The following is a 25,363-nucleotide window of genomic DNA, read 5'->3' as shown; positions in this document are numbered from 1 at the left end:
CAAGAGACAGCACAAAGCAGAAACAGTTACCAAGGCATTCAATTTCCCTTGTTATTCCTCTTCACAATAAAAGAGGACGAACAGCTCTTCTATAAACAGAGTGCACGCAAGGACCTTTCTCAGGCAGGCCCTGTCAATTTCCTGCCCATAAGTGGTTACAGGTGAATCAGGCATGAGGCTGTCTGGTAGGCAACTGACAGACAGCAGGGACTTCAGAGTCAGGCATCTGAGATTCAAATCTTGCCTCTGAGACTTACCAGCTGTGTGACACTGGGCATGTCACTTACATTCTCAACCCCAGTTCCCTTTTGCTTACTCTAAGCATGGCCCACAGACTAGAAGCATCAGCATCTTTTGGGAGTTTGTTGGAAATGCAGAGACTTGGGTGGTACCCCAGACTCACTGACTCTACACTACGGTTTAATAAGGTCCCAGGCGATTCACGGGCATCTTAAAGTTTCAGAAGCCCTGCTCAGTTTCCTTGTCCGTAAAGATTTACCATGACTTATGACACAATTTATGACCTGGCCTGCAGCTATCTTCCAAACTTATCTCTAACCACTGTCCTCCTCCTTCACGGTGTCCTTCTTGTGTCCTCTGTCCTCCTTGATGTTCTTTCCCCAAAGACCTGTGTAACTCACGCCTTTGCTTTGTCCATGTCTTGGTTCAAATGTCACCTGCTCAGAGAAGCTTTCCTTTCACCACCCTATCTCAAGTCACTCTTCATCCCCTTTCCTTTTCCTGCTTTACTTTCTTCACAGCACTTATCTTTACCTATGATTTTATTATACGTCAGTTTATTATTATTGTTTGTTGACCTGGACTAAAACCTCATAATGGTAGGAGCAGCTATATTCCTAGATTACAGGGATTTGCCTAGAACTGAGCCTGGCATACGTGCTCATAGGCTACAATATTAGTTGAAGGAATGAATGGTTGGATGGATGATCTCTGGTTTTCTAGAGGGATTACATGCAATCATTCCTATAAAGCACAGAGTCACTACCTGACCAACAGTAGCTGTTCTACTTCCACATCCACTACACCTACCACCAATGTTTCTGTGAGTCAATACCCTACCTATGTGACGGATCCCACACAAGCTGCTCCTGCAGAGGTATCAGAATGCAGTTTCATAGCTTCCCTTATTAGCTCTGGCTGCGCTCTTCTCTTCTTATCTGAAGGCTCCAAAAGATGACAAGTGAAGTCCAATGAGAACCCTAATTGGCCACTGTTTCTTAGACCAGTACTTCTCAAACTTTAATGCACATATAGATGCCTGGGAATATTGTTAAAATGCGGATTCTGATTCAGTAGATCTGTGGCATTTCTGACAGGCTCCAGGGGATACTGATGCAGCCAGTGTGCAGACCACACTTTGAGTAGCACAGTCTTGACTTAGATCAGTGGTTCTCAAACTGGTGTGATCAGAATGACCGGGAAGCCTTACTAAAATACAAAATGCTCATCTCTAACCTCAGAAATTCTGATTCAGTAGATTTTGGGTGGGGCCCGAGAATTTGTATTCTACTGAGTTCCCAGGTAATGCTTACAGCTGACCCTGGAACCACCTTTGGAGAATGACTGGGCTAGACTACTGCTTTCATTAATCAGCAGGCAGAAAGCATCATTGATCCTCAAATATGCCAGCATTTAACCATGTGATTAACTCAAACCTGGCCTAAGGCCCAGGTCACTGTCAGAACAATTAAATCTGAACGTGTGGGGTGAGACCCAAGCATCGGTGGTTTTGAAAACTCTCCAGGTGATTTTAATGTGCAGCCAGGGGTGAGAACCACTGCTGTGGGCTCATTCTCCGCTCAAGGTAAGCAGCCCTTCCTGGTTCTGGACACTGATTCCTTCACCTTGTTTCGAATGGTACAAGTAATGGATTCCGTCCCAGTGATTCATACTGCTGTTCACATATCTCTGAGGATCTTTTATCTTTACGGTCATTTCTTTGGCTGCAGACAGAACAGCAGCCTCTGCTCTGGCAGACTGTGAGAAGCATTCCCTTGTAAGGAGTGGGATCCCCTACTTTGCCTTCAATTTGCTTTGAGGTTTCTGATGAGACAACCTTTATCAACCTTTTCCACTTGTCCAGGGCAGGTGAAGGATGCAGCAGCTCCCAGGTGGTCCAGCTGTTCTGTCGCCTGACAGCTCACCTGAACTCACTGTATCCTTAACAAGTAAAAATGATGATTCCATCGGAATCACTCACTTCAGACATCCACACCTTAGCAGTCTGGAGTTTGCATTTACTCAGAACACCTGTGGTCTATGTAACTAACCCACAACAGTCTTGCCCCCCAGTCACATATGGATTACTCAGTAAAAGAAATCACAGTTATCATCAGTAATGAGCAGTGGGGTAAGGAGTTAAGCCAAGGATGCTATCAAGTGTGCTAGTTTTATTTTCTTTTGATTTTTCTCGTTATTATCTGTGGGGTGGTCAGACTTGCACAGAATGCAATTTTTCTTTGAAAAAGAACTTGAAGCCAATACATTAAATGGGCAAAGGTTGTTTGTGTTTCTTAATGTAGCCTAGGAATGTGTATTAAACATTCACTGAATTCTTCCTGTACAAACTTGCAGAAAAGCTTCCATAAATAGCAACCTCTTGGAGAGAGCCCTGCCTGGGCGGTGGGGGCTGTGTCCCGGGCGAGGCTCCACTATGCGTCACCAGGAAAGGCTCCTCTGTTCTCAGCAAGATGAGGAGGCAGTCTAGAGGCCCTTTAAAGCTCTTTTCTGCCTGATATTTTAACACATTGAATGATTATTAAACCACCTTTCATCTTTCTCTTCTCCGATTGGTATACTTTTATTTAACCAATTGACATAGGTCGTACTTTCCAAACATCTTATCATCAAGTTACTGCATCATTGAAAATGAACTGATGGTTTCCTCACAGCTTCTTGGGCAGTTTGAAATCTTACCAAGTAGTTTACTTTTAAAATGAAAGAAGTAGTGAAATTGTTAAGTAAATATATGTGAACGTGATATACTATCGCAAAATATTTTCTTAGAGAAATCACCCTGTTTACTATAGTAATTAGTTCTGGTTTTCAGTCATTTCTGGAATGGACCAATCAATGCATGCAGGTAAAGAGTATTTTTGATTAGAAAATTCATTACTTATTCAATAAACAACTATTAAGGACCTGACATGTAAAATTCTGTGATAGTGGATTAAAAGAATTCTCAAGGAACCTACAACTCTTATGGGGAGATAAAACATATATAAATAGTTTAGTTGAACAAGGCAGAAAGTAAAACATGCCATCTAAGTGGCACCATAGGTATGCTGTGGGACATGGGACTTGAAACTTAAGAATCTTACATTTTAGTAAAGGAACAAGACAAATGAATATATATACCTAATGATATACTAATAAGGTACACAAGGAAAAAAGTACTTCTTGTCACTTGCCCAGGGCCTGGCACAGTTTAAAGTTGCAATCAATATTAGCTGAAAAAATTAATAAATGCCATAATAAAGATTAATAATAATGATAGTTATCATTTCCTTTCAATGAGTATTTATTCTGTACAAGCTAGCCAGGAACTGGATTGTACTTTCATTATCCTTTGAAAACCAGAGTAGGAAGGCACCCTCCAAAATCTTGAAAAGATCAGATTCCATTTGACCTGGTTACAAAAGCCAAGGGCCTCAGCATCAAGTCAAACACACTGTTAGTCCCACTCTGATTTTTTGCCCTAAGCCCAGTAATTGGATTTCTGCCTTGTTTCTGTGACGAAGTCCTCGCCTGGTACCTCAGTCATCCCATAACCTCTGCCTGTAGTTCCCCTAAAGTCCAATTTTGGGAAACTTGCCCAGAGACCTTAAACTACCTTTCTTTTACCTGCATCCCCATCCTTCCACTCATGCTATACCCAACCATGCAGTTTTTTGCCAGCTATGCATGCACGTGCATACACACACAAGTCAATAAACATCTTTACCAAGTACCTAATATGTGTCAAGACTCCAGGTAACGTAGTAATAAATCAAAATCACTTGTCCCATATGAATATACTATGAATTAATTATAGATGGTTTGGGAATAATGGTTTAGGATATTATTGTTCATCTTTATGAGTACAAATATTTGAGAGCCGTAACTAAATAGCAACATTTCCTTAGATGGCTTCAAATTAAATGTGTCAATTTACTAGAAGCAGGCTCTTCAGAAGTAAGAATTTCTTACCTTTATAGTCCTTGCAGATCTGGCATTTATTGTGTGTAAGACACAACAATAAATTTATAAGACACACAACTATTTATTGAACACACAGATGAATGAATGGTCTTTACTTGCCTTTTCTGCAGATGGGTATGAAGTGTGAGGGCAAGTTGATTCCCAAAGAAATTGTTTTTACATTCTTTATTAAAAAATGAAGCAATGAATCAGGGCATGTCTGCCTGACTCCCTTAATTCCTACCAAGACACTTACAAGCAACTCAGTCTTGTCCAGCATGATGTCACCACATGGTCCCAGGAGAGTATTCAGACTCATTTCCACATTGAAGAAGGAAAGCCTATCTTGAAAATGCTGACCATAATGCTGGTTTGTGCTGAGAATCAAAAGAAGTCCAGCTTTCTTCTCTATCAAATGGACTTAGCAACTTAGTCCCTGAATCAATTGCATTGGAACTCAACTTTTCACATTTCTTCTTTCTCTCTAAGATGAAGAGACAGCTCAAGGGCAGAATACAGAGCTCCTCTGAGTCCCACAGGTTCTCTGGACTCTTGTTTCACATGTCTTCTCTGTCAAACAAATTACTAGTCACTAATCAGATAAAGAAAACAGTTGGGGCCAATGTGAGCAAAGTGCCAAACAGAAAATCTCCAGTCAATGTCATCCCTAAATATCTATTTTTCTAAGTGCCATTTCCAAAAGTAATACACTGAATAGTAAGGACATTTTAAAATCCATCATATCACTCAATCTGTCACAGTCATTAACATGATGTCAATTAATTAAGGATGGCATTTAAATAATGAGTTAATGTTTTCCTCCCCAGTCTCAATTATTTCCTTACTTAGGACTGGCAATGATGATGATGAAGATTTTCTGTCAGGAATAAAATTGGAACAGTGCAATACATACTTATATCAGGCTCCTTCTAAAAAGCCTTTTTCTTAATTTACTGCGTAGAAATCTTCCCTTGCTGGCTAACATCAAAGTCCTAACATGGAGCTCCAATATGGGCCGCACTAAGCCACAGAGGAAGTCCATCTGAGTTGGATTCAAAAAGAAATGTTAAGATTCCCATCACAAAGCAAGGACATGTTTCCCCCAAATCTTACACAGAGAATCTGCTGTCAAGCAAGCAGTTTCTCTAGAAGAAAACTCAGCAAGCCTTTGCTAAAACAGACGCTTATGTGTTACTATAACCATATGGGAACATTCAGTACGCTCTCCTGAAGACAGGGTAATAAGATATCAAAAACGTTTAATCACTTAATGTGCTACATAAAGAGAAAACCCTGTAGTATACATTTTATTTCAAATTCCAAAGAGACTACTTTTAACCAGCCTTGAATCACTGATTTCAGTCTCCCTGAAGTCCAATTAGCTAGTAGCATCCTGTCAACTTCTCTTTACATAATGATAATTTAAAGAATTTTGTATATACAAAATTATAATGGTCTTATTAAATTTTCTCCAAGGTTTTGCATTATTTTATTGTCCTTTACACCTTTACTAAAACTTCCTTAATGTCTTCCGTTTAGCTTCTCATTCACCAGAGCACCTTAGAAGACGGTGATATTTTCACCAAAAAAGGATTAAAAGTCCTTTGAAGCTGAGGTAGTTTCAGAGAATCCTAGGAAATGCAGTTGTGGATAAAGATGAAAGTCCTGAGGGTTTTCTGTTGGGCATTAGGCCCAGGTGGCCCCTAAGCACATTTTCCTCTCCTGAGATCACTGAGAAAAGTGGTGACCAGGTGCAGCCAGCACAAGTTGACCACAAACAAATTATTCTAATTTCCTTATTTGAGAGTTCAGTAGGCAATAGATCAGGGAAAGGCAGAGCTTATCAAGTATCTGAATTTTACCACAGTATTCTGTCAACATGAAACTTAATATTAACTATATGGAGGCCTAATGTTCAAACTGAACAGTGGGGGATCTGCAGACAGCTGTCCCTTTGTCCCCGAATTCTCCTTCTAAGTGCTTCAGAAGACATTTCTTCCTCTACTGCATTTAGGTCCCCTTGGGGACATCGCTCCCTAGAGAAAATCTATGGATATAAGGGTTTTGATTAATAGATGCTGATAGCTTAGAGGACAGGCAACGATTTTAAATACAATGGGATTATGTTGGAGGCAACTGGGGAAATTTGAAGATATTAGATAAGATGAAAATGTATTGAAATAGGAAAATAGAAATATTTGATTAGAAAAGAAAGTTAAACAGTTCGTACAGTATAAGATCATTTATCATATATATGATACATATATTGTGTAAAAGAATACAAGGTGTTAAGCATGCTAGTCTCTGGTGGTAGGAATATGATCTTTTTCTTATTTTTCTTGTCTATGATATCTAACTATATAACATGCACTGGTATTGCTTCTGTAATAATAAGATATTATTAAAAATAAAATGTGGGAGGACTTGAATGTACTGATCAATTGGAAAGTAGAACTTAATGATGGTGTTAAGACCATAGATGGTCAAAAAAGAAGATATAAATTAATTTTGTTACACCGCCACCCCCATGCCACTTCTCACCAAATACAAACAGCAGAAATTTGCCCTTCTGACTATTTTGTTAAGAATGTTATGGGATACGTGTTCTTATTATAATAGGAGATTGCACAGCATGTGATCACACTGAGACATACTTTATCTCCGTAATCATTTTGAAAGTTTTCTTCCTTGAATCAGGTTTGGGACAGGGTGTAGCCTGTGGCCTGATGTCCAGACGGACCTTATGAGGTCATTACACTTTCCTAGGTTTCTGCAGGCTGGTACCGCCTCTAATTTAGCATTGTCACTGAGAACTCTAAGGAATGTCAGCTACACACGAGAAGAGTTCTAGTGCAAAGTCCCTTGTGAGCTATCTATGTGAATGAGAAGAATAAATGTGGGCTGAACAATGATCGCTTAGATTCATTTCTGGTTGAATCTCTGAAGGTTAGGGAATAAGGAGTGGGCAACCCAGAAAGCGTTCTCCAGGGACATGGACTTGTCATGTTCAACATTTTTACATAGTTACTTGGATGATGGTATAGGCATGCTTATCAAATTCGAAAATGACACCAACATATTTTATGAGCGAATCTAAAAAGATCTCTTACCATTGGATAAATGTGGCTAAATCAAAGTGTGAAAACAATAATAAGCTAAAACTCACATATAATTAATATATGCCAGACTTCTTTTCAAGTGTTTGACAGGTATTAATTTGTTTAATCCTTGCAATAACCTTACGGAGTAGGTTGTGTATCACTTATATCAATTGTTATTAGATATCATGTAAGGGACAGGTATAGACTGTGGAAATTTGTATCAACACGCCTAGGTTGCAAGTGTAGCTATGTGTGAACTTGAGAAAAGTACTTATTCTCTCTGTGACTCAGTGTCCTCATCCACCAAATATAGGATGATAGTTGATTCATTCAGCAAACATTTATCAAATACCTATTCTATGGATACAAATCAAATGTCACCTACTCCCTGCCCTCAAGGTACTTCCTAAGGAAGTCATTTCCTGAGGAAGAGAGAAATGTATTCAACGAAATATAAGTCATTCCTCTTTAAGGGCTATAAAGTACTACATGATTCACTCCTGTGTATGAAAGATGTAGGATGTTGGTTTGAGATTAATATTCTTTATCATAGTGAGAAAAAATATTTCTATTCCTTGTTTACTAAATTTTAAAATATGGGAATAGATGTTTAAATTTCTCAAGTATTATTTAAGTACATACTGTAATGATTACTTTTCCCTCTTTGACTTTTTTATTTGTTGAATTACGGTAACACTTTTTCCTATACTAAAATATCCTTGAATTTCTGAATCAGTCCTAATTAATCATAGCATAGTCTCCTCTTAATACTGTGTTAGATGCCAGTTGCATATACTTGAGACTTTTCCTCTCTAAGTAAAACTAGTCTTTCAAATGTCTTCTTAATAAAATTGCTTTTTTTAAATCCAGCAGCTCATTCTTTGCTCAATATGATTAACTGAGGAATGATTAATCGGTTCTACCAAAACTGATTAAGAGAAAGAGAAAAATACCACAGACGTAAATTGTAAACTAGAAGTAGGCTATAACAACAGAAACAGAACTTTCAAAACAAATTGTGATACTTTAAGTGAAAAAAAATTGTCATATTAATACAACTGAAAAATTATTATATATTTCTACTCTCTATTCACTCATCTTTAACAATTTATTCAACCACTCTTAGAAAATCAATAAGAGGAATTTTTGTTATATTTGACTTTTGAAACCACCATTATTACCTTTTCTTTATAATAAGGTATATTAAGTATGCCAACTTTCAGCTTAAGCCACTTACAAGGATTACATAAGAAATGTTTGCCAATTTTTGCTCTGTGAAGAAAATTTTAGTTTTGGTTTGAAATTTTGGCAGATGAACGACAGAATTTATGTGCACCTCTCGGTAGGATCAGATGTGTTAATTTGATTCCTAAGTTATCTTCTGAAAGATTTTTCCATTTTTTGAAGAGTCCAAATTCCACACAAATAGGCAAATTTATGACTATAGAGTTTTCTTAGGAATTACCAAGCTCTTTTCCCAGTCTCACATTTTATGAAGTGTAAAGTTAATAGTAATTGTTTTCAAAGATGTTTCTTCTACGGAAAAAGACATTCCAAGTGGAGTTTTGAAAACTGAAATATAACCTTCTTCTGAAATTTAACTCTCATATCTATTTTATGGAAGCAAAAACATAAACTTGGGTAGTGATTCCTAATGCCTTCTCCTCAAGCAAACTTTGTGCTCAGTTTTTCTGAAAATCATTTCCTCAATGCCAGTTTTCTTGTATTCCTATGAAACCTGCACTTAGCAAGGGATTTACTCATTGACTTCCAGTTGCCTATTCTTGCGAGAACATTCCTATAAAGAACTGACACTGGTTGGAACTTGTGTGCGGTGGGAGTGGACAGCACCTCTTTCAAAGTGATTCATTAAGTTAAAAAATAAATCATGTGAGAAGGAGGACGACATGAAGAGTGATGTGTTCTGAGAAGGAATAATTGCTGCTGTCCCAGAGTGCTAACGGTGTAGGTCAGCTTTCTCCGGAAGGTTTTCAAAGGGCTCATCAGCTGTGAAGTCGGTAAAAGAATTTAACGCTGCCGACAGCACCCCTGGAAGCTAAGCACTAATGACACAACACCAGCATTGTATAGGAACAGGCAAACATATTAACTTAACGATAGGCCGATGGACCCCCTAAGGAACGTGACTATATTGTGCCAGCTCTTGTATAAACGTCAGATCTTACATAACTGTGTTATTATTACCTTTTTTCCCTCTCGAAGACCTTTTGAAGTGTTCAAAGCAAAAGATGAGAGAAGACGTGTGCTGCCCCAAATCACAAAGGCGATTTGCTAAAATAAACCAGCCTGGTGCCCACAAAAACCTCTACTTTCATTTTTCTCAAATTGAAAGCAGTGTCCACTGGTTTCAAAAGGCCCTATCAAAATAAAATACTCAAGTCTGAAACACACCAACAGGCAGATAGGGGTGAGATAATTCCAGTCTTACATTTTAGTTTCAGAAAGCAAAAAACCCTACAGCTCAGGCTAATACTAGACTATTCTCATTTCCGTATTTTTTTCTATCAAAATTGCCTAGACCTATATGGAAACAATGTACTTTCAGAAGATAATGCTTATGATAATGTGTTAAGTAAAAAGAAGAAAAATGCAAAATTTTGTACCCCTCCCCCAGTAACACATATGGGAGCAAGATAAGTACACAGGTAGATAAGGATTGAAAGGTACATAGACAAGGCAAAGGCTGCTTTATTAGAACAGCAGTGCTGCGGATGATTGTTTCTTCTTTTATTTGAAGCTTTATTAAAGTATTTTATGTTTGTTTTTTTTTTAAGTCAGAGTCTCACACAGAGATCACAAAGTGCCAGCTTATAAGCCAAATCTGGCCCACAACTACTTTTAATAAAGTTGTTAACATTTAACATTTAGAAGATTATTGCATAAATACTTCAGTTTTTAGCTTCTTGAGAAAAATTGAAAGATGTGAAAAAACTGGGTCCATATTCCCACATAAACTCAACCAGCCTGAGCTGCGAGGAGACCATCTGGCCTTTATAAATGGGTGCTTGCTAACCGGTTGCCACTTACCACTTATTTATATCGCCTGCCTATGGGCACCCGCATGTGGGAATCCCGGTGAAGGTAACTGGATTAAGAAACTGATCGTGCCTCCTCTGTGCATATTAATGAGCCTTTTCTTTGCCCTCTTCAGATCTTTACCCTTTGGATACCCCTTCAGTGATCAACTTAGAGAATGTCTGTATCTGCTTTCAGAAGCTAATCTTTGAATAGACATAGTGTAATAAAAATTTGGCAATTAACTCACAAAACAGCCGTCAACCCTGATGATCATAATCATTAGTAATAATAATAATAAAAGCACTTTGGGGACTGAGTTCTCAAATTAGTCAACTCTATTAAGAAAATAAACAGGACACTTGAAAAATTAAATTTAGGGCTAGAACATCTCGGCATTCTACTCACAAACACTTTCACGGAAACCAAAACCTAAGTAGAATAATGAGAAGCAGGATGTAGATTCCATTTGTCTTCAGTCCTTCTCTGCTTTCTTTTAGGCCTAAGCTAATGGACATCTTTGTGTTTGTCAAACAAGACACCTGGTGCTAAATTAGTCTATTCAAGGACGGATGATAAATAAGTTTATCATTTCTAGTGTTCAAAAGCATTGCTATGCCACTAAAAACAGCAAGCCACTATAAACTGAAACATCAAATGACTGAGTCTACATGCAGATGCCACACATTTAACAGCGTACATGGGAGTGGTATGGCTTTTCAGGCCTTTGTTTCTTTGTATTATTGACATCCCACCGTGGCCTTATAAAGGGACAGTTCTTACCTTGTTAATGGTCCCAGGTCGCCTGAGTCTTGGCTTCCAGCTTCACTGGGAGTGCTCACTGATTTCGAGGAGGGAGACATAGGGGTTGGGACTAAATAATGAAAATAACAGGTATCCCATGTTAAAAAATGCAGTGGCTGCACTGGAGAAGAGCAGTGTCAGACAAATCAAAACAAACGGGCCCAAATTAAAATGGTTTTATGGCCAGGAGAGATTGAGATGGGACAAGTAAAAAAAAAAAAAAAGAAAAAAAAGGAAAGAAAAAAAGAAAGTCAAGTGAATTTTTCATATTTTGGAAATTAAAACTTGAAATGAATTTAGATAGAATTAACTTAGGGATTCTAAGGCCATGTCCACCTTAACAAAATAGAATGGAGAATCAAAATAGTTATCTAGATAATTCAAGTCAAACATCTCTCTAGTATGAACTATCCAGATAATTCTAATTTTCCACTTTACTTTGTTAGTATAGATGTGACCTATTAAAAAATAAAATGGGGTGTCTATAAAACTTTCAAAGATTGTATGAAATAAGTGATTCTGAATAATTTCAAATATTCAAGGAGAGTCACCAAGTCTGTTTTAAGTCTGCATTTGGAGGGAAATCTACGGCCCGTGGAGTACAAATTGCATTTGCTATGAGAGACTAAGTGACACATAGGGAAAGGGTAAATGTTGAACCTGGTAATTTAAAAATCTCTTTCAAAACAAGGGAAAATGCCAGGCTGCTTTATTTTTACATTTAATTAATAGTTTCATCCCATTGTGCTGTTTACTGTGTTTGGGACTTGTGTTCCTTTGCCTCTGGCAGCTCTAGAAGGTGCTGCCAGGTGCACATAAGTAAACTGCATTCTGATGACAGGAGAAACAAGTTCAAAGATTGAGGTCAGCGCGAGCTGAAAATCTCAGAGCAAGAATAGTAAAAGAAAAAAGCTAAAGGAAATGTAAATGTATTTTTTCTCTATCCTTCAGATACAAGCCAAATGTCCTTCAGATAGAAGCTGCACCAAATAGCCAAGATGGCTCCAGGCCAGACCAGTTCAACGGGTTCTCAATATCACACATGCCAAAGAAGCCAGATGGGCAGAAAGAAACTTCAATACATAAGTGTAGATTCCCATTTGGTTTCAATCATGTGCAATTTCCTTTTATTTATCTAATAGGGTAAAGGGTTTAACTATTTTGTCCAAATCCTATAACACAATGGCATATCTGTCAAGAAACTAGGAATTTTCATGTGGTCCTACAATTAATTCACTGATTATCCTCTGCAGGAAGTCAGAGGGTAAGTCAGAGAGACGGATGAAAATTGAAAATGCGGTCCACCCTTGCAGGGGCCCCTTGGCAGGGATGCAGGGATAGGTCAGAATTTGGTCACGGTTTAGGGATATTGAACTGATTTGTTCTTACAGTTTAATTGCGGACTTTATGTAGGGTAGGGGAGAATAGGACACACTGCTGTTGTGTTTAACTAGTGTTCACATTGCACCAGAATTTCAAAGGCTATTTTGAAGCAAAAGATATAATTGATTGCAAAGTATCTAATTTATATCCCTGTCAACTAAGTACAAATAAGTTTGTCAATCTCCTCAAAGAAGGTCCATCGCCGCATCTCCCATAGTTTACATCTTCCATAGCATAAAGAAGCTAAACAAAGCAATCAATATCTTATTGGGGCTTATTATATCATTGTGTTACATATGATTTACCTACTACAAATTGAAGTTGAGTATAAAATGCTTTTTCATAGTGTTTTAGTTTTGTGTGTATGTATTAAACTCTATCCAGTATTACTTAATAATTTGAAGGCTTATTATATGTTGCTTTTTTTCTTATTTATATTGATATAAATATTTATCATTTTATTGTACATGGGATCATTTTTATTCTTAGTTTAAGTGACTATGGAAATAAATGAAAATTTATTTTAAGATAAAAGTCAATGATGGAATTAAAAGAAAACAAACCATTTTTAAAAAGAGATCTGATATTGTATTTATTTATATGTATTATTTTTAAGTTTTTTTTTTTACTATATTGGATATCATGTAGTTTTACAGACACCTTAGGATTACTCTGAAACGTATGGAAAGCAAGTGGATAAAGAAAAATAAAATAACTTATCACATGAGAGATATATAGTTAAGTGGCAGAATAAACACATTATGTACAAGTTACTTTCAGCACAAATAAAACAGTTTAATATCCAAACCCTAGTCATAAAATGAGATCATGACAATTAACTAGGAATGAATGAGTTGGAGGAGGGGTATTGCAGTGAAAATGCCAGTTAGCGATGAAAGCAAGATATACAACAAAGTCAAATAAACTTGTTAATTAGCTGCTAATTTGTCACCATTGTAAGTTTTCCTTCAAGTTTCTCACTGAGCATTCTATTTTCATCATGGAGTAACTCTATGCCTGTGGTGGTTATGAAGTTCATAACCAGATTCACAGTATTTAGGTTGGCAGAGAGAGGCTGGGATTCAGCAATGAAAATGAAGAAAATTTAAGAAAAAATTCCAAGATTTCCTGTATTTACCATCTGGCAACTCATTTAACAAGGATAAAATAATCTAATAGTAACACATTGGAGAAGGTTGACCATATAATCAGTCAGTAAGCAGCAAACTGCTAACTTCACAACCTGTCCTCCTGTCTCCTTCCAGCCCCCTCAATTCCAAAAGTAAATACACCTGAACCATAAGCCACAGAATTGTTTAAAAAAATTAAAAAAAAAAAAAAAAAAGACGTAAAAGAACAGTAAACGCTGGACATGGTATATCCCATGCAAGGAAAGAGTCACAGGAAGCACTTTTAAGTACCTAGTGGGGGCTCCGGCGATATACCAATGCTTTGCAGCAGAGCTTCTGTCTCTCGGCGTTTGCGATCCAGGTCAGAGTCATCCTGAACAGGTTCTTTCTTCTGCTGCATATCAGCCTAAAAAAAGTTGACACCAGTAAGAAAAGTTAACAACAGAACTAAATGCATGCTTTTCCCGACTGAAACTGAAAATGGTAAATGCACAGCAGCGAAGACCAGGCAAAAGCCCTCAATAGATATAATCATGTGTACAAAGGATGAAGAAACACTGGAACTGCTCCATTTAATAATTACTAACTCAGTGCTTTCTCTTTTGGATGAAGGCTTTTTCCTGCCTCTATCACACCGTATGAAAGTTTCTCTCACCCAGGTTTGGAAGAAACCATCAAGGGCAAAATATTTCTAACTGGGATATGGATTTTTTAAAAAATTATGCCTGCTTTTTTAGACCTCTTTGTCCCTTCTGGAAAGACATACTATCAGTGCCTGATGTGTGTATGTTTGTAACATTCATGCCCCATGTTTGGGACTACGCAAACACGGAATTACTGGAGTCTGGCTCAAAAATTAAATTAGATATGAAAATCTGTAAGTGTAGAATACACTACTTCTATCAGTAACCTAAGTTTACCATAGTTTAAAATAAATCATGTTAAAATGTTTACTAAGGCATCTGAACAATATTGTGTAAGTGCTGTTACTTAATTTTGATTTCCAAAGGTTTCCATTATACATATTAATTCAAAGGAGAAAATTATTGTGTAGAGAAATATAGAACAAAACATCATTTAGGAGAAGTTCTTTTCCCAAATTCTATTAAAAAAATACATCTTGCGTGAGCCTCTTAGAGTCAGATCCTAAGCCCAGTTTGTGTTTTTACAGGATGGTGACAAGTCAAAATAAGGGTTAAAGAAGGTCAGTGGTGGGATCCTGGGGGAGTTAAACATTCAGGTTTCTTTCAGAACACACTTTCTACTTGAGACATTTGCCTCACATCTGAAACATGATAACGTCCTATTTGGTGTGCAAGCTACCTCACGACAAAGCTTTGTGAGATTGCAGAAGCGAAGCTCTCTTAAAGCTTGTCAAAAACCAATTATCCAGTTAACAGACATACCTTCCTCCCCAGGGACAAGTTGGGCACCCTAAGAGGCATATTACCTCCTTCAGCAGCACAGAGTACATTTCAAAGCAGTGAAGCATAATTTACTTCATGGCGTCTAAAGCAGACAGAGTTCATGCAACTTTTGACTCACTCCCAGATGGTAACCTACACACTGATTCTAAGTAAAATGCACATAGTTCTAGGCTTGACACTTCTGTTACTATTCTCCTTGGGCTTAATACGCACTCATATTTTTGACGTGTATCTGTCATTAGAGGGAAAACTGCCGTGATGGGGGTTGATAAGAACCATTAGAGAGTACTAGAGGATTTCAGGCACTCTCACGTAACCCAAAATTCTGAAATGGCAGTTTAATCTCTTTCAGTGAAGAGAGCAAAGTTCACGTTCTTTTCCAATTTTAACATTTAAGCTACTAAAACAAGTTCCAAAGTTTATGCGTACAACAGAGGGAAAGATAGAACCAAGATGAGAAAAATGAAACCAGCAGAATGAGGATCTCCATTAACATCCACATATCGTAAAGTTAAAAGAAGGATGGAAGGAAAAGAGGAGACACGAAAGGAAAGAGAATTACCATAGCAGCAGCTGAAATACAAATGAAGAAACTAACATAAGCAAAATTCCCCCTAGGGAGCCATGTGGAGTAGTAGGGTTTTACGTGACGAGTTAAGCCGTAACTGGACTGTCAGCTTTATGGAGAGGAGATCCATGTTTATTTTGTTCACCACTATTTCCTGACATCTAGATCACGGCCTGACACATAGTAGATGCTCAATAAAAAATGTGTTGCATGAATGAAGGAAGATCTGCCTTTGGTAACTGCTATTCCACAGCTATAGAATCTTAGAATTACACATCACTCAGGCCAATTTCCACCGACTGTACCCCATCAGGAAACCCCTTTACAACATCCCTGTTGGAAGGAGTCACCTAAACTTCCAGTGACCCACTGCTCACAACAAAGCCATTTCTACAGTCTAGCAACAACAAAAAGATATTTAACCTTTCCTCATTCTTTCAACAAAAACTTATTGAAGGACAACAGAGTGCCAGCGGTAAGGAAACTGAGTTCTAGTGGAGCTTCAATAGAGTGAACAGAAAAAGACCTGCCTAATCTTATCCTTTCAAATAACTTAGGGCACATTTTCTAAAACTTTCTGTCATGCAGGTTCTATGCAGAAAGACACAGAATCTGTTCGTTATTTTTCAATGTATTCTAACTTCAATCATTAAGCAGTCAAGAAACAGACTAGCAGGTAAATTATACATCAACATGCATAACCAGATATTGCGCAAAAATAGTGCACCTGAACTCCACCTCCAAAATTTCATGCCCACAGTATGAGGTGCCTCTGTAATTCATTCTCTGCCTTACGTCTTTTTTAATTCTTAAGGAAACAGGCAATATAATGACATATATTAATAAGGACAAATGTCCACCTAGACATAACAGAAGCTTAGGAAAGCTATCAACACTCAAAGTTGACCATGAAAAATGCAAAATTAGGTAACTGGGGCTTGTTGGAAATGAAAGGGGTTCCTACCTGTTACTAATTAGCACCTTAAACTAAACAAAGTGTTACCTCATCCAAGACAGTTACACCAAGTGTACTAGACAGGGAACTTGTTATTTTCCCCATGTAAATACTACAGAATCCTAATACAGTTTAACGATTCAATAAGGAGGGATTTTGCAGTACTAGTAATTAAAACGATGCTAGGTGTCTTTCCTAGCAAGTGGTATTTCTGTTTGTGAAGAGTAGTCACAGCCGAGACCCAGAGAGGATAATCAAAGAAAGAAAACCTGTCAGCTGAGAACTGTCACTCACTTTTCCAAAGATGGTTCCATGGTTATTAGAGGAACAAGTGAGGACAGGCCAGGAAACCTCTGTCCATCCTACCTTGCAGCAATTCGGCAGAAGGCCAAGAACAGGACGAAACTTCAGGGTGGCCCCATTAAGCACACCTCATTGCATTAAAGCCAATTTTTCATGAAATTGGGTCTGTGTCTTAAATAGTGGCCACTATATTTATTTTATAATCAGATTTCATCCATAATACCACAACCAAAAAGCAGTTCACATCCAAAGGAGCAGAGAGTGGTAATTTTATACATGTACACAGTTTTCTGGATTCTGTAGAGACAATCAACCTGGGTGGTCCTAATTCCCCCTAGTTTTCAGCCCCAGCAAAAACACTCACTCAGATTAACAGTAAAGAGCATTTTGTTTCCTTTTTATTCTAAATTTGTTTTATTTAAAATATAAGCCTAAATAAAGTTAAAAATCAAACCTATAAGGTTAAGGCTATTTCTAACTCTCTATAAACAATACAAAAACTAGAAAATCTTAAACTCAGGAGTCAATGACAGTAGCCAGTTGACTGGAGCATCTGATAGACTCAGAGTCAGAATCTTCCAAGGAAATTTGCAGAAAAGAATTACAGATTCTTGGAAAGGGTGTCTGTGACCAGCATCTTAGACATGCCCTAACTAGTTCATGTGTTCACTCTTTCACTCATTCATTCATTCTATAATCCTTTATTGCAGGCCCACTACATGGCAGGATCTGTGCTAGACATTGACTCAGTAATGAAAAACATATAACTGTGTCTTCAAAAGCTTGCACTCTATTAGGAGAGAAAGACAAGTGAAGAGGTAAATGGTGCGAAATAGTTTGACAAGGTCAAGGATAGGGTGCAAGACTAACCTAGTTATGGGTGGAGAAAGATATCAGAGAAGGCTTTCTGGGGGAAGCGACATTTGAGATGAGAACTGACAGACACATAGTTAACAGAATAGTGAAAGCAGAGGGAAGGGAACATTCATAAACTCCCCGTCAAGAGAGACTGTGGCCCATAACGCGATATGTAGCTAAGTCTGGCTGGAATGTGGATTTAATGGGGGAGAAAAGAGAGTGCTGATGTGTCTGTCCAGGACTTGATGATCATTGTAAGTTGGGGAAGTGGGTGGTAAAAGAATGACTGCAGGTTTCTGCTTTGGATAACTGGCTGGAAGAGCGGGGTCCTTCCTGTGACTGGAGATAAAGGGGGCTACCTGGAAGGCTTAGAACTCTGGGGCCTAACAGCATTTGAAAAAGAGGGATCAGAATAGTTTACTTCCAGGTTTCTTTCAGCTACACAATGCTATAATCCTAGGAAACTAAGGACATTAAATTATAAAACCCTTCCAACAATGGGGCATTTTTGGAAAATGGCCTTCTGGTAGTGATCCTGACAAACCTAAGTAGCCATTCTAAGGGGCCACATTCTCCCACCCTGGGAGCCAATCTCAGGTGCAGAATAACAGCTGTTTCTTACTGACCAGTTCCTTTGTGTCTTTCTCTGTTCCACAGTACTTCCTTTGATCCTCACAGAACTCCGCGAGGAAGGCACCACTCTTTTCCCCATTTTACAGACGGGAAAACAGGTTCAGAGAGGTCCCATACTCTCTCAAGGCCATTCTGCGAAGGGCAGAGCCAGGTTTCCCAGCCACGTTCCACTCAAAAGCCTCTGCCCATAATGGCTGAGTTTACTGCCCTGTGTTTTATAGCGCTGGGTGCTCAAAACAAACCAAGCCATTGCAGTCTACAAAAGGTGCTTAGACTGAACTGAGGAAAGATCTTTTGGGGGGAGATGGGTTGCAGAGAGTCAGGACTGAAAGCCAGGAGAGACCTCAAAGATGAGTAGTCCAGTGGATCCCAAAATCTGGCCCCATTTGAGTCTTTTGAATAAAAAACTTTGAGATGAGAGACTAGAACTCTGCATTGCCATGGGATTCCATGGAGCAGGGTCAGGATATCACAGGCTTAAATCACTCTGTCAGGTCAGAAATGAAGAAACTAAGACTATGCGACTTTAATTCTGAATTAGGTAGAGGCCCAGAAATGTCTAGAGTCCGGGTGTTCCACATTCCCCACCCCCTGCCGCCCCCAGTCTCCCAGGGTCTGTCTGCTGTGTAACAAGCCAAATCTCCATCAGGCAAAGCTGCTTGGTTTAGAAGCAAAAAGGGTGGCCTATTTCGATCAGTCTTGTTTGCCTGTAATTTCCCCCCAAATGTGTAAAATGACAAAGATGAAGCAGACAGCATAATTTGGAACCAAATTTCCCATATCACATCGCATCTTGTGGTAATTCTATGAAATTCAAGTTGGATATTAGAATGTCAGTTTAAAAGGAAACTGGTTATTAGTAAAGGATAACAGGTGCTTTAAAACTACAGTAAGTGTTGACATTTGAAGGAAAGGAAGCATAACAACTTAATGCTTTTTTTGGCTTTGCATGGAAATGAATAACCATTCCTTGTCAGTTCTCACCTCCACTTCACTTAAAGGCTGCATATAGAACAGCAAAGATCTCTAAGGCAAAAACATTATGTGTCCTGACAAGGACACATAAACCACAGCATCAATCAAAGTGTAATGGAACGGAGAGATGCAAGACGCCAGAAGGCGAAAATGCAACTGCAATTATGCTTTACTTTGTTGGAAAATAATTGCTATAAACCTGTTACTTTGGTCCCCCCCCCCTTATAGTATGAAACACACATATTTAGATTGTAAGGCATCAAAATACATTCTCTTTTTCCTTAAAGAAAAACTCTGAGTAGGGAAGCAGTTCTGGTTTCTATAAAATACACACAAGCATATCACAATATGCAAAGTTTCCTTCTTAGAAAACTATTCAAAACTATCTTTGGAATCTGGTTTTTGTACAAGATGTGAGCTATTTCTATATTTCCACAACAAATTGGAGAATTAAAAATAAATTATTTATTGGATTGAGATAGTAGAAGAAAACATGATATGACAGCAAGACACTGAATTGGGAATCGAGTCCTGGATCCTGGGTCTGACAGGCAGAAAAGCTATATTTCACCTCTGGGTTTCCGATGCTTTGTTGGCATAAAGAGGGGTTTTGATGGAAGGTCTCTAGAATCTCTTCTGGCTTTAATACGTCATAATTCTATGTCCATGGACCAGAGACTATTACACCATCCACCCTCTCAACAAGGGAGGGAAATGAAGCTTTCCCCTCACCAGACCTAGGATTCTTATTTACCTGAAAAATATAAACCACATAGGAAACCATGGAAATCCATTGGCATCATTTTCTATTTTTCTCCTAAAATATTCTGGCTGGTAGTTTTTTAAAAAACTTTTTCTTAAAATTAACACATTAAGCATCAACTATAGCCGAGGTACTACTAAGTGCTTAAAAGATTAACTCTTTTAATCCTCATAACCCCACAAAATAAACATATTACTACGCCTATATTAAGGGTAGGAAATTGAGACAGAAAAGTTAAGGAATTTCTAACAATAGAGATAGCAGAGACCACTTTCAGGATTCTATTCCAGTTTGGGATGAACGTGGGTTTGGGGACCTCTGAACCAAGTGCTATGTGCCATTTAGGTGGTGCCTGACCAGCACATAGCAGATGGCAATGACCTTATCACTCCAAGTATGTAGATATCCACTCATTTTATTCAGGTGTCATAAAAGGATGCTTTTAGAGGATCTCTTTATCCATGTGACCAGCCCCTCAGAAACAACTGATTTTCCTTTTTTCCCACAACACCCCAGCACTCAGGATTTACCTCTTTCCTTTTCCTCTCCTCTTCCTTCCGTTTCTTCTCTTCTCTTATCTGTGCTAAGCGCTGCTTTTTGCGCTCTAGCTCAGCTTTTAAGTCACTTTTGTCAGACATGTTGGTTTCCTTGGAGGAAAAGAAAAAAAAGTGAATATATAAAAATAACCTTTTTGTATTAGCATTGCAAGAATCATTCAAAAGGAATCTAGCTTGAAAGTATGACTTTTTGGCAATAACAAGTTGCATTAGTTAGCCTATGTCAAAGAATCAAAGAAACAAATTAAGTTACATCTGGTCTCATGCTATATGAAATCATCGCCTTTTAGGTACACATAAATACTTGAAGAAACATCACATTATAGTCTATTTTGGTCTGAAGAATAATAGCAACCTACTTCAGAACAAGCAACTCATTTTCTGTAGAAGTTGTTTTAACAAACAAACAAAAAATAAATAAGAGAGTCAAAAAAGAACCATCATCATGACTTCCAATTTAGACGATAATGGACCAATTTCTCATCATACTGAGAAAAGAAAATATGCTGTCATAAACCCTTAGAGACATAACTTGCTTAAATTTCTATGGACTCAAAAAACATTCCTCCACTAAGCTTGAGCACATAGAGATTTCATTTCATTATATACATCAGGGAAGACAGCCACTGAAGACATAACATGTTAATCTTCTTTTTCTGTAAAACTCCTCCTGAACTGTCACAATTAATTTCATCTCCAGTAAAACCCTATTTCTATAAAACTTTCATTTGCATACTGAATGCAATATTGCTTATCCTTGCACTTCCCCTTTTCAAAGCAAAAGATGCTTGTGAACAAATAAAATAGAAGATAACACCATAGCAAGTTCTTGGGAAAATTTATCTGAATGAGATTTAATTTCTTTCTTTCTTTCTTTTTTTCTGAGGAAGACTGGCCCTGAGCTAACATCCGTGCCCATCTTCCTCTACTTTATATGTGGGACGTCTGCCACAGCATGGTTTTTGCCAAGTGGTGCGTAGGCCTGCATGCAGGATCCAAACTGGTGAACCCCAGGCCACCTGAGGCGGAATGTGCACACTTAACTGCTGCACCACCAAGCCAGCCCCAAAGAATGAGATTTAATTTTAATGTTAATGGTGAGGGAAATATTTTCAAATAAAATGAGTTTGGAGAAGACTTTCACCAATTACCAATGACTATATTTGTCTCTTTTATGTTCCCAACTAGAAACTAAGAAAATTGAAACATTGAGAAATAAAGAATTCCTTCTGATCTAAATTCCTAAAATAAAGTAAAAAAAACAAAACCCAAAACTAACCACATATGTCATGAGTATTCATTTGCATGTTATTTGTCTGCAACTATGATAAACATATAATGTATCCCTAAGTAGATGATAGAGTGAAGGCCAAAAAGAACCAAAAAATACAAAATAATGAAAATCCCTTAAACTTCCTGCCATTGTCTTTAGAAGGTAATCAAGACCCTATAGTCATCCTAAGACACACTTTCAGATGAATACACAGTTGGGAAGTGTACTGTTTCTACTATGCATATTCCTGCTCACAGTGTAATGGCAAAGATTTGTGAAATAATAACAACAATAACCACAATAATCAATCTCTGCCATTCAGGGCCACACTGTGTCTTAATTTTTCAACAAATATTTGTTGAATATTTAATCTGTGCTAAGCAGTCTCCTAGACATCAGAGTACAAATACGAGCAAAACCAAATTCTTTCCTTCAAGGAGTGTATAACGCAACTTTGTGGGCATGGTGGTGTGGCCAGAGATGTTCTCTAAGATATTGGTATATTGATTACTGAATGCCAGTCACTTTACATTTATTTTTGCATTTAATCACAACAACACAAGGAGACTGGTATTAATATTAATGTCTTTTTTGCAATGCAGATAAAGGAGGCTCAGCAATACCTACAACTGCATAGTCAATACCTGGCAGAACCTAAATTCAAGCATGTTCATGCTCTGAACTACTACACTCTGCTGATCCCCAATGTACAAGTTCAGAAGGAATGCAGAGCAAAAGAATAACCAAGATCTGGTACTTGGGTGGGTGACTGTGAGCTTTGAGCAAGGGGTGGAATTTGAACTGGATATCAAATGAGGTCAGGAACTAACAAAGGAAGCAAAGATACGGCTAAGCAAAGACCTGTCGAAGAGGGAACCAGCAGGCTGAGTACAAGAGATGTGAATGAAATGAAGTCAAGAAATATAAACATTAGTTGGTAAGAATGCATATGTGGAGGCAATTGGTGAAGCCTTTGGAAAACAGAAAAGTGAGTTCCACTTGGTATACTGAAGGATGGGAAATCATAGCAGCTTTCTAAAAGGGGAAGTGACAAAATGAAAACGGAATTTGCTTAAGCCTATTCTTGTCCCTGCCTAGAAAACAGATAGAAGCAGAAACTAGAAATAAGGCAAGCTGCTGGGAGGCTGGTGCCACCATCTATCTGGATCGACTGCACCTGCACTGGGATGGCGGGTGACTGTAGAGACAGAATGTACGGAATGTGGACTAACAAAAGCACAGTCAAGAAGGAAGAAATAACTCTTGGTAGCCTTTAGATATGGAAGCAAAAGAGAAAGATTCAGTAACAATTCAACTTTGAGAGAGTAAAGAGGATGGCAGTGAAGTTGGGAAGAGAAGGCAAAGGAGGAGACAATGCAAAAACTTCCAGCATGTCATAATTTGGACGTCAACGGGACTTCTGGGAAGAAAGAATGCATAGGTACAATACTACAGACAGGATGAGAAGTTGGATGGGGACTGGAGCTGTGGATAGAGTTCAGAGTCATCCACTTAGAAAGGACTGTTTAAACCTGAGTCACAAATTCAAAGTCCCACAGGAACCAGGCAGATAACACGAGGGAGCAAAGCAGTGACTGAGGCCAGCCAGGGAAGAAACATCATTCTTGAAGGAGGCAGCTCTCCTCAGCTCCACCTGACAGCTGACATGGAAGAATATGAATCTAAGCAGTTAGACCTTCTGATTTTCTTTTTAAAGAGAAGCCATAGAACTGACAAAAGTCAAGTTTATCACTAAAATACTGTTTGCCAATAATTTTCAACACCAATGAGCAAAAATCCTGGCAGGAGAAAATAACAACCTAATTCCAGAAGCCATCTGAGAAGTTACATATACTCTTCCCCAATGGGGGCCAATCTGATTTATGTTTTTGACATTTTTCTTCTGTCAAAAACTAAATGACCATGTGAACACATTTCTAGGATCCTTCCAAGGGTATTGGAGAGGGCTCATGTAAGAAGGGGGCTCTTCATTAGGTTGACAGTATATTCTTTGCTGACATTCAATGTTAAGACACGATTTTTCAAAAATAATATAAGGGAAAATATTCACTAAAAAAGGAAACGTCCAATCAGAAAAATCACTGTTAAAGCAATAATTGTGTCATTCCATGCTGAAAGCAGGCAGAAAACTCTGAAAAGGTTCCCTCTCCTCCACATTTCCTCAATTTTTTCCTACCTTTCCCCAGTCTATCAAAAGGGCCTGGCACAACTTCAGCTATATATTGCTGTCACGAAGGAGCAAAGCATGTAATGAGAACAACCTGTATTTGTTGTGATTTTCTCATGAAGAAGTTCATTCACAAGAGAGAAGTAAGGTGTATTCTCAGTATGTTTCTGCAAAGGGCAAAGTTCTTCCAACAACTGATAAATATGTCTGACAATGTTGGTCATTTAAGTTTGTGTTACAAGCCATAGAGCCAATATTTTTGAAATAAACAAAAAAAACACCAAGGAAACTTTCAAATATATATATTAAGTTGTGATGTTTCAAATAACACACTTCGCTTTTTAAAAGTAGCAGAGCCACAATGGTAAAAGACAGCTGTAGAGTACGTTCCACTTATTGATTTTTTGGATCTACTCCAAAATAGACACTTTGCATCAACCCCTAGGAGAATAAGAAATCTCAAGAGAATGCCTCATAAAGGGTTTGGAAAGTACCCATTAGAGTAAATGAATGGGCCTCTACACATTGTGACATGGCTGAAATGGTGGCATTAAATGCAGAGGCAGCACTGAACTCCACAGGCTTTCCCAAGGGGTTTGCCAGTCTGACCCACTAAATCTCCCTGGACATCAAACAAAGCAAATTGAGGAGCAAAGCATGGGGAACATGAGTTATAGAGCTTCCTGTGGCTAATGTAGGTCACTGCAAAGGCTATTCTGATGCTCTCAGTTTAGAAAATAAGAGTCAGAGCCACCTGCTGCTAATTATTGCCCACTTACTTCATACACATAAAAAGTTGGTCTCTTTCATGTAAAAATGGTAAGGAGTAAAGTAGATAAATCCAAAGTGCCTCTGAGTGTAAGTCTCCTGCCTGTCTGGTCATCAACCTACTCCTCCCTGTCTGATCATCAACCACCCACCAGCCAATCATGGCTTAACTCTACCCTGGCTTAGGAATAATTACAGCTCAGGCTCACCCCAGCTCCATCCCTTCCAGGGTCAGTTGATGAATGTTTATGATGCCTGCTCACCTCTCCTCATAGCAGAGACACGTATTCTGAATTAGTGTTCCATTGGTGGGATTCCTCTTGCCCGCACTCTCTTACAACCCACCTTAATTTGCCCAGTTCATGCCTCCTACCTCCTCTGACGTCTGCATCCTGAGCTCTTGCTCTCCTGCAAATTCTCCAATTTTATTCTCACTGAGCA

The 25,363-nt window shown here is 38.3% G+C and overlaps 1 protein-coding gene across 4 annotated transcripts in view; it reads right to left on the bottom strand.

The window, feature by feature from the left end:
* DYNC1I1 (dynein cytoplasmic 1 intermediate chain 1) overlaps window positions 1–25,363 on the bottom strand; it is a 282,836-nt gene that overhangs the window by 232,105 nt on the left and 25,368 nt on the right. For 2 of the 4 annotated variants that reach the window (XM_023639239.2, XM_023639241.2), the window contains exons 2-4: window positions 20,667–20,783; window positions 13,946–14,060; window positions 11,121–11,262 (exon numbers count right to left, since the gene is read on the bottom strand). In XM_023639239.2, the coding sequence (XP_023495007.1) occupies window positions 11,121–11,262; window positions 13,946–14,060; window positions 20,667–20,774 (365 nt within the window). In that variant the 5' untranslated portion in view covers window positions 20,775–20,783. The remainder of the gene's footprint in view (window positions 1–11,120; window positions 11,263–13,945; window positions 14,061–20,666; window positions 20,784–25,363) is intronic. The other 2 variants (XM_023639242.2, XM_023639240.2) reach the window with 1 other exon arrangement.

This window comes from Equus caballus, chromosome 4 (assembly GCF_041296265.1).
Source record: "Equus caballus isolate H_3958 breed thoroughbred chromosome 4, TB-T2T, whole genome shotgun sequence".
Taxonomy (NCBI): Eukaryota; Metazoa; Chordata; class Mammalia; order Perissodactyla; family Equidae; genus Equus; species Equus caballus.
This window is presented reverse-complemented; position numbering and strand designations above follow the sequence as displayed.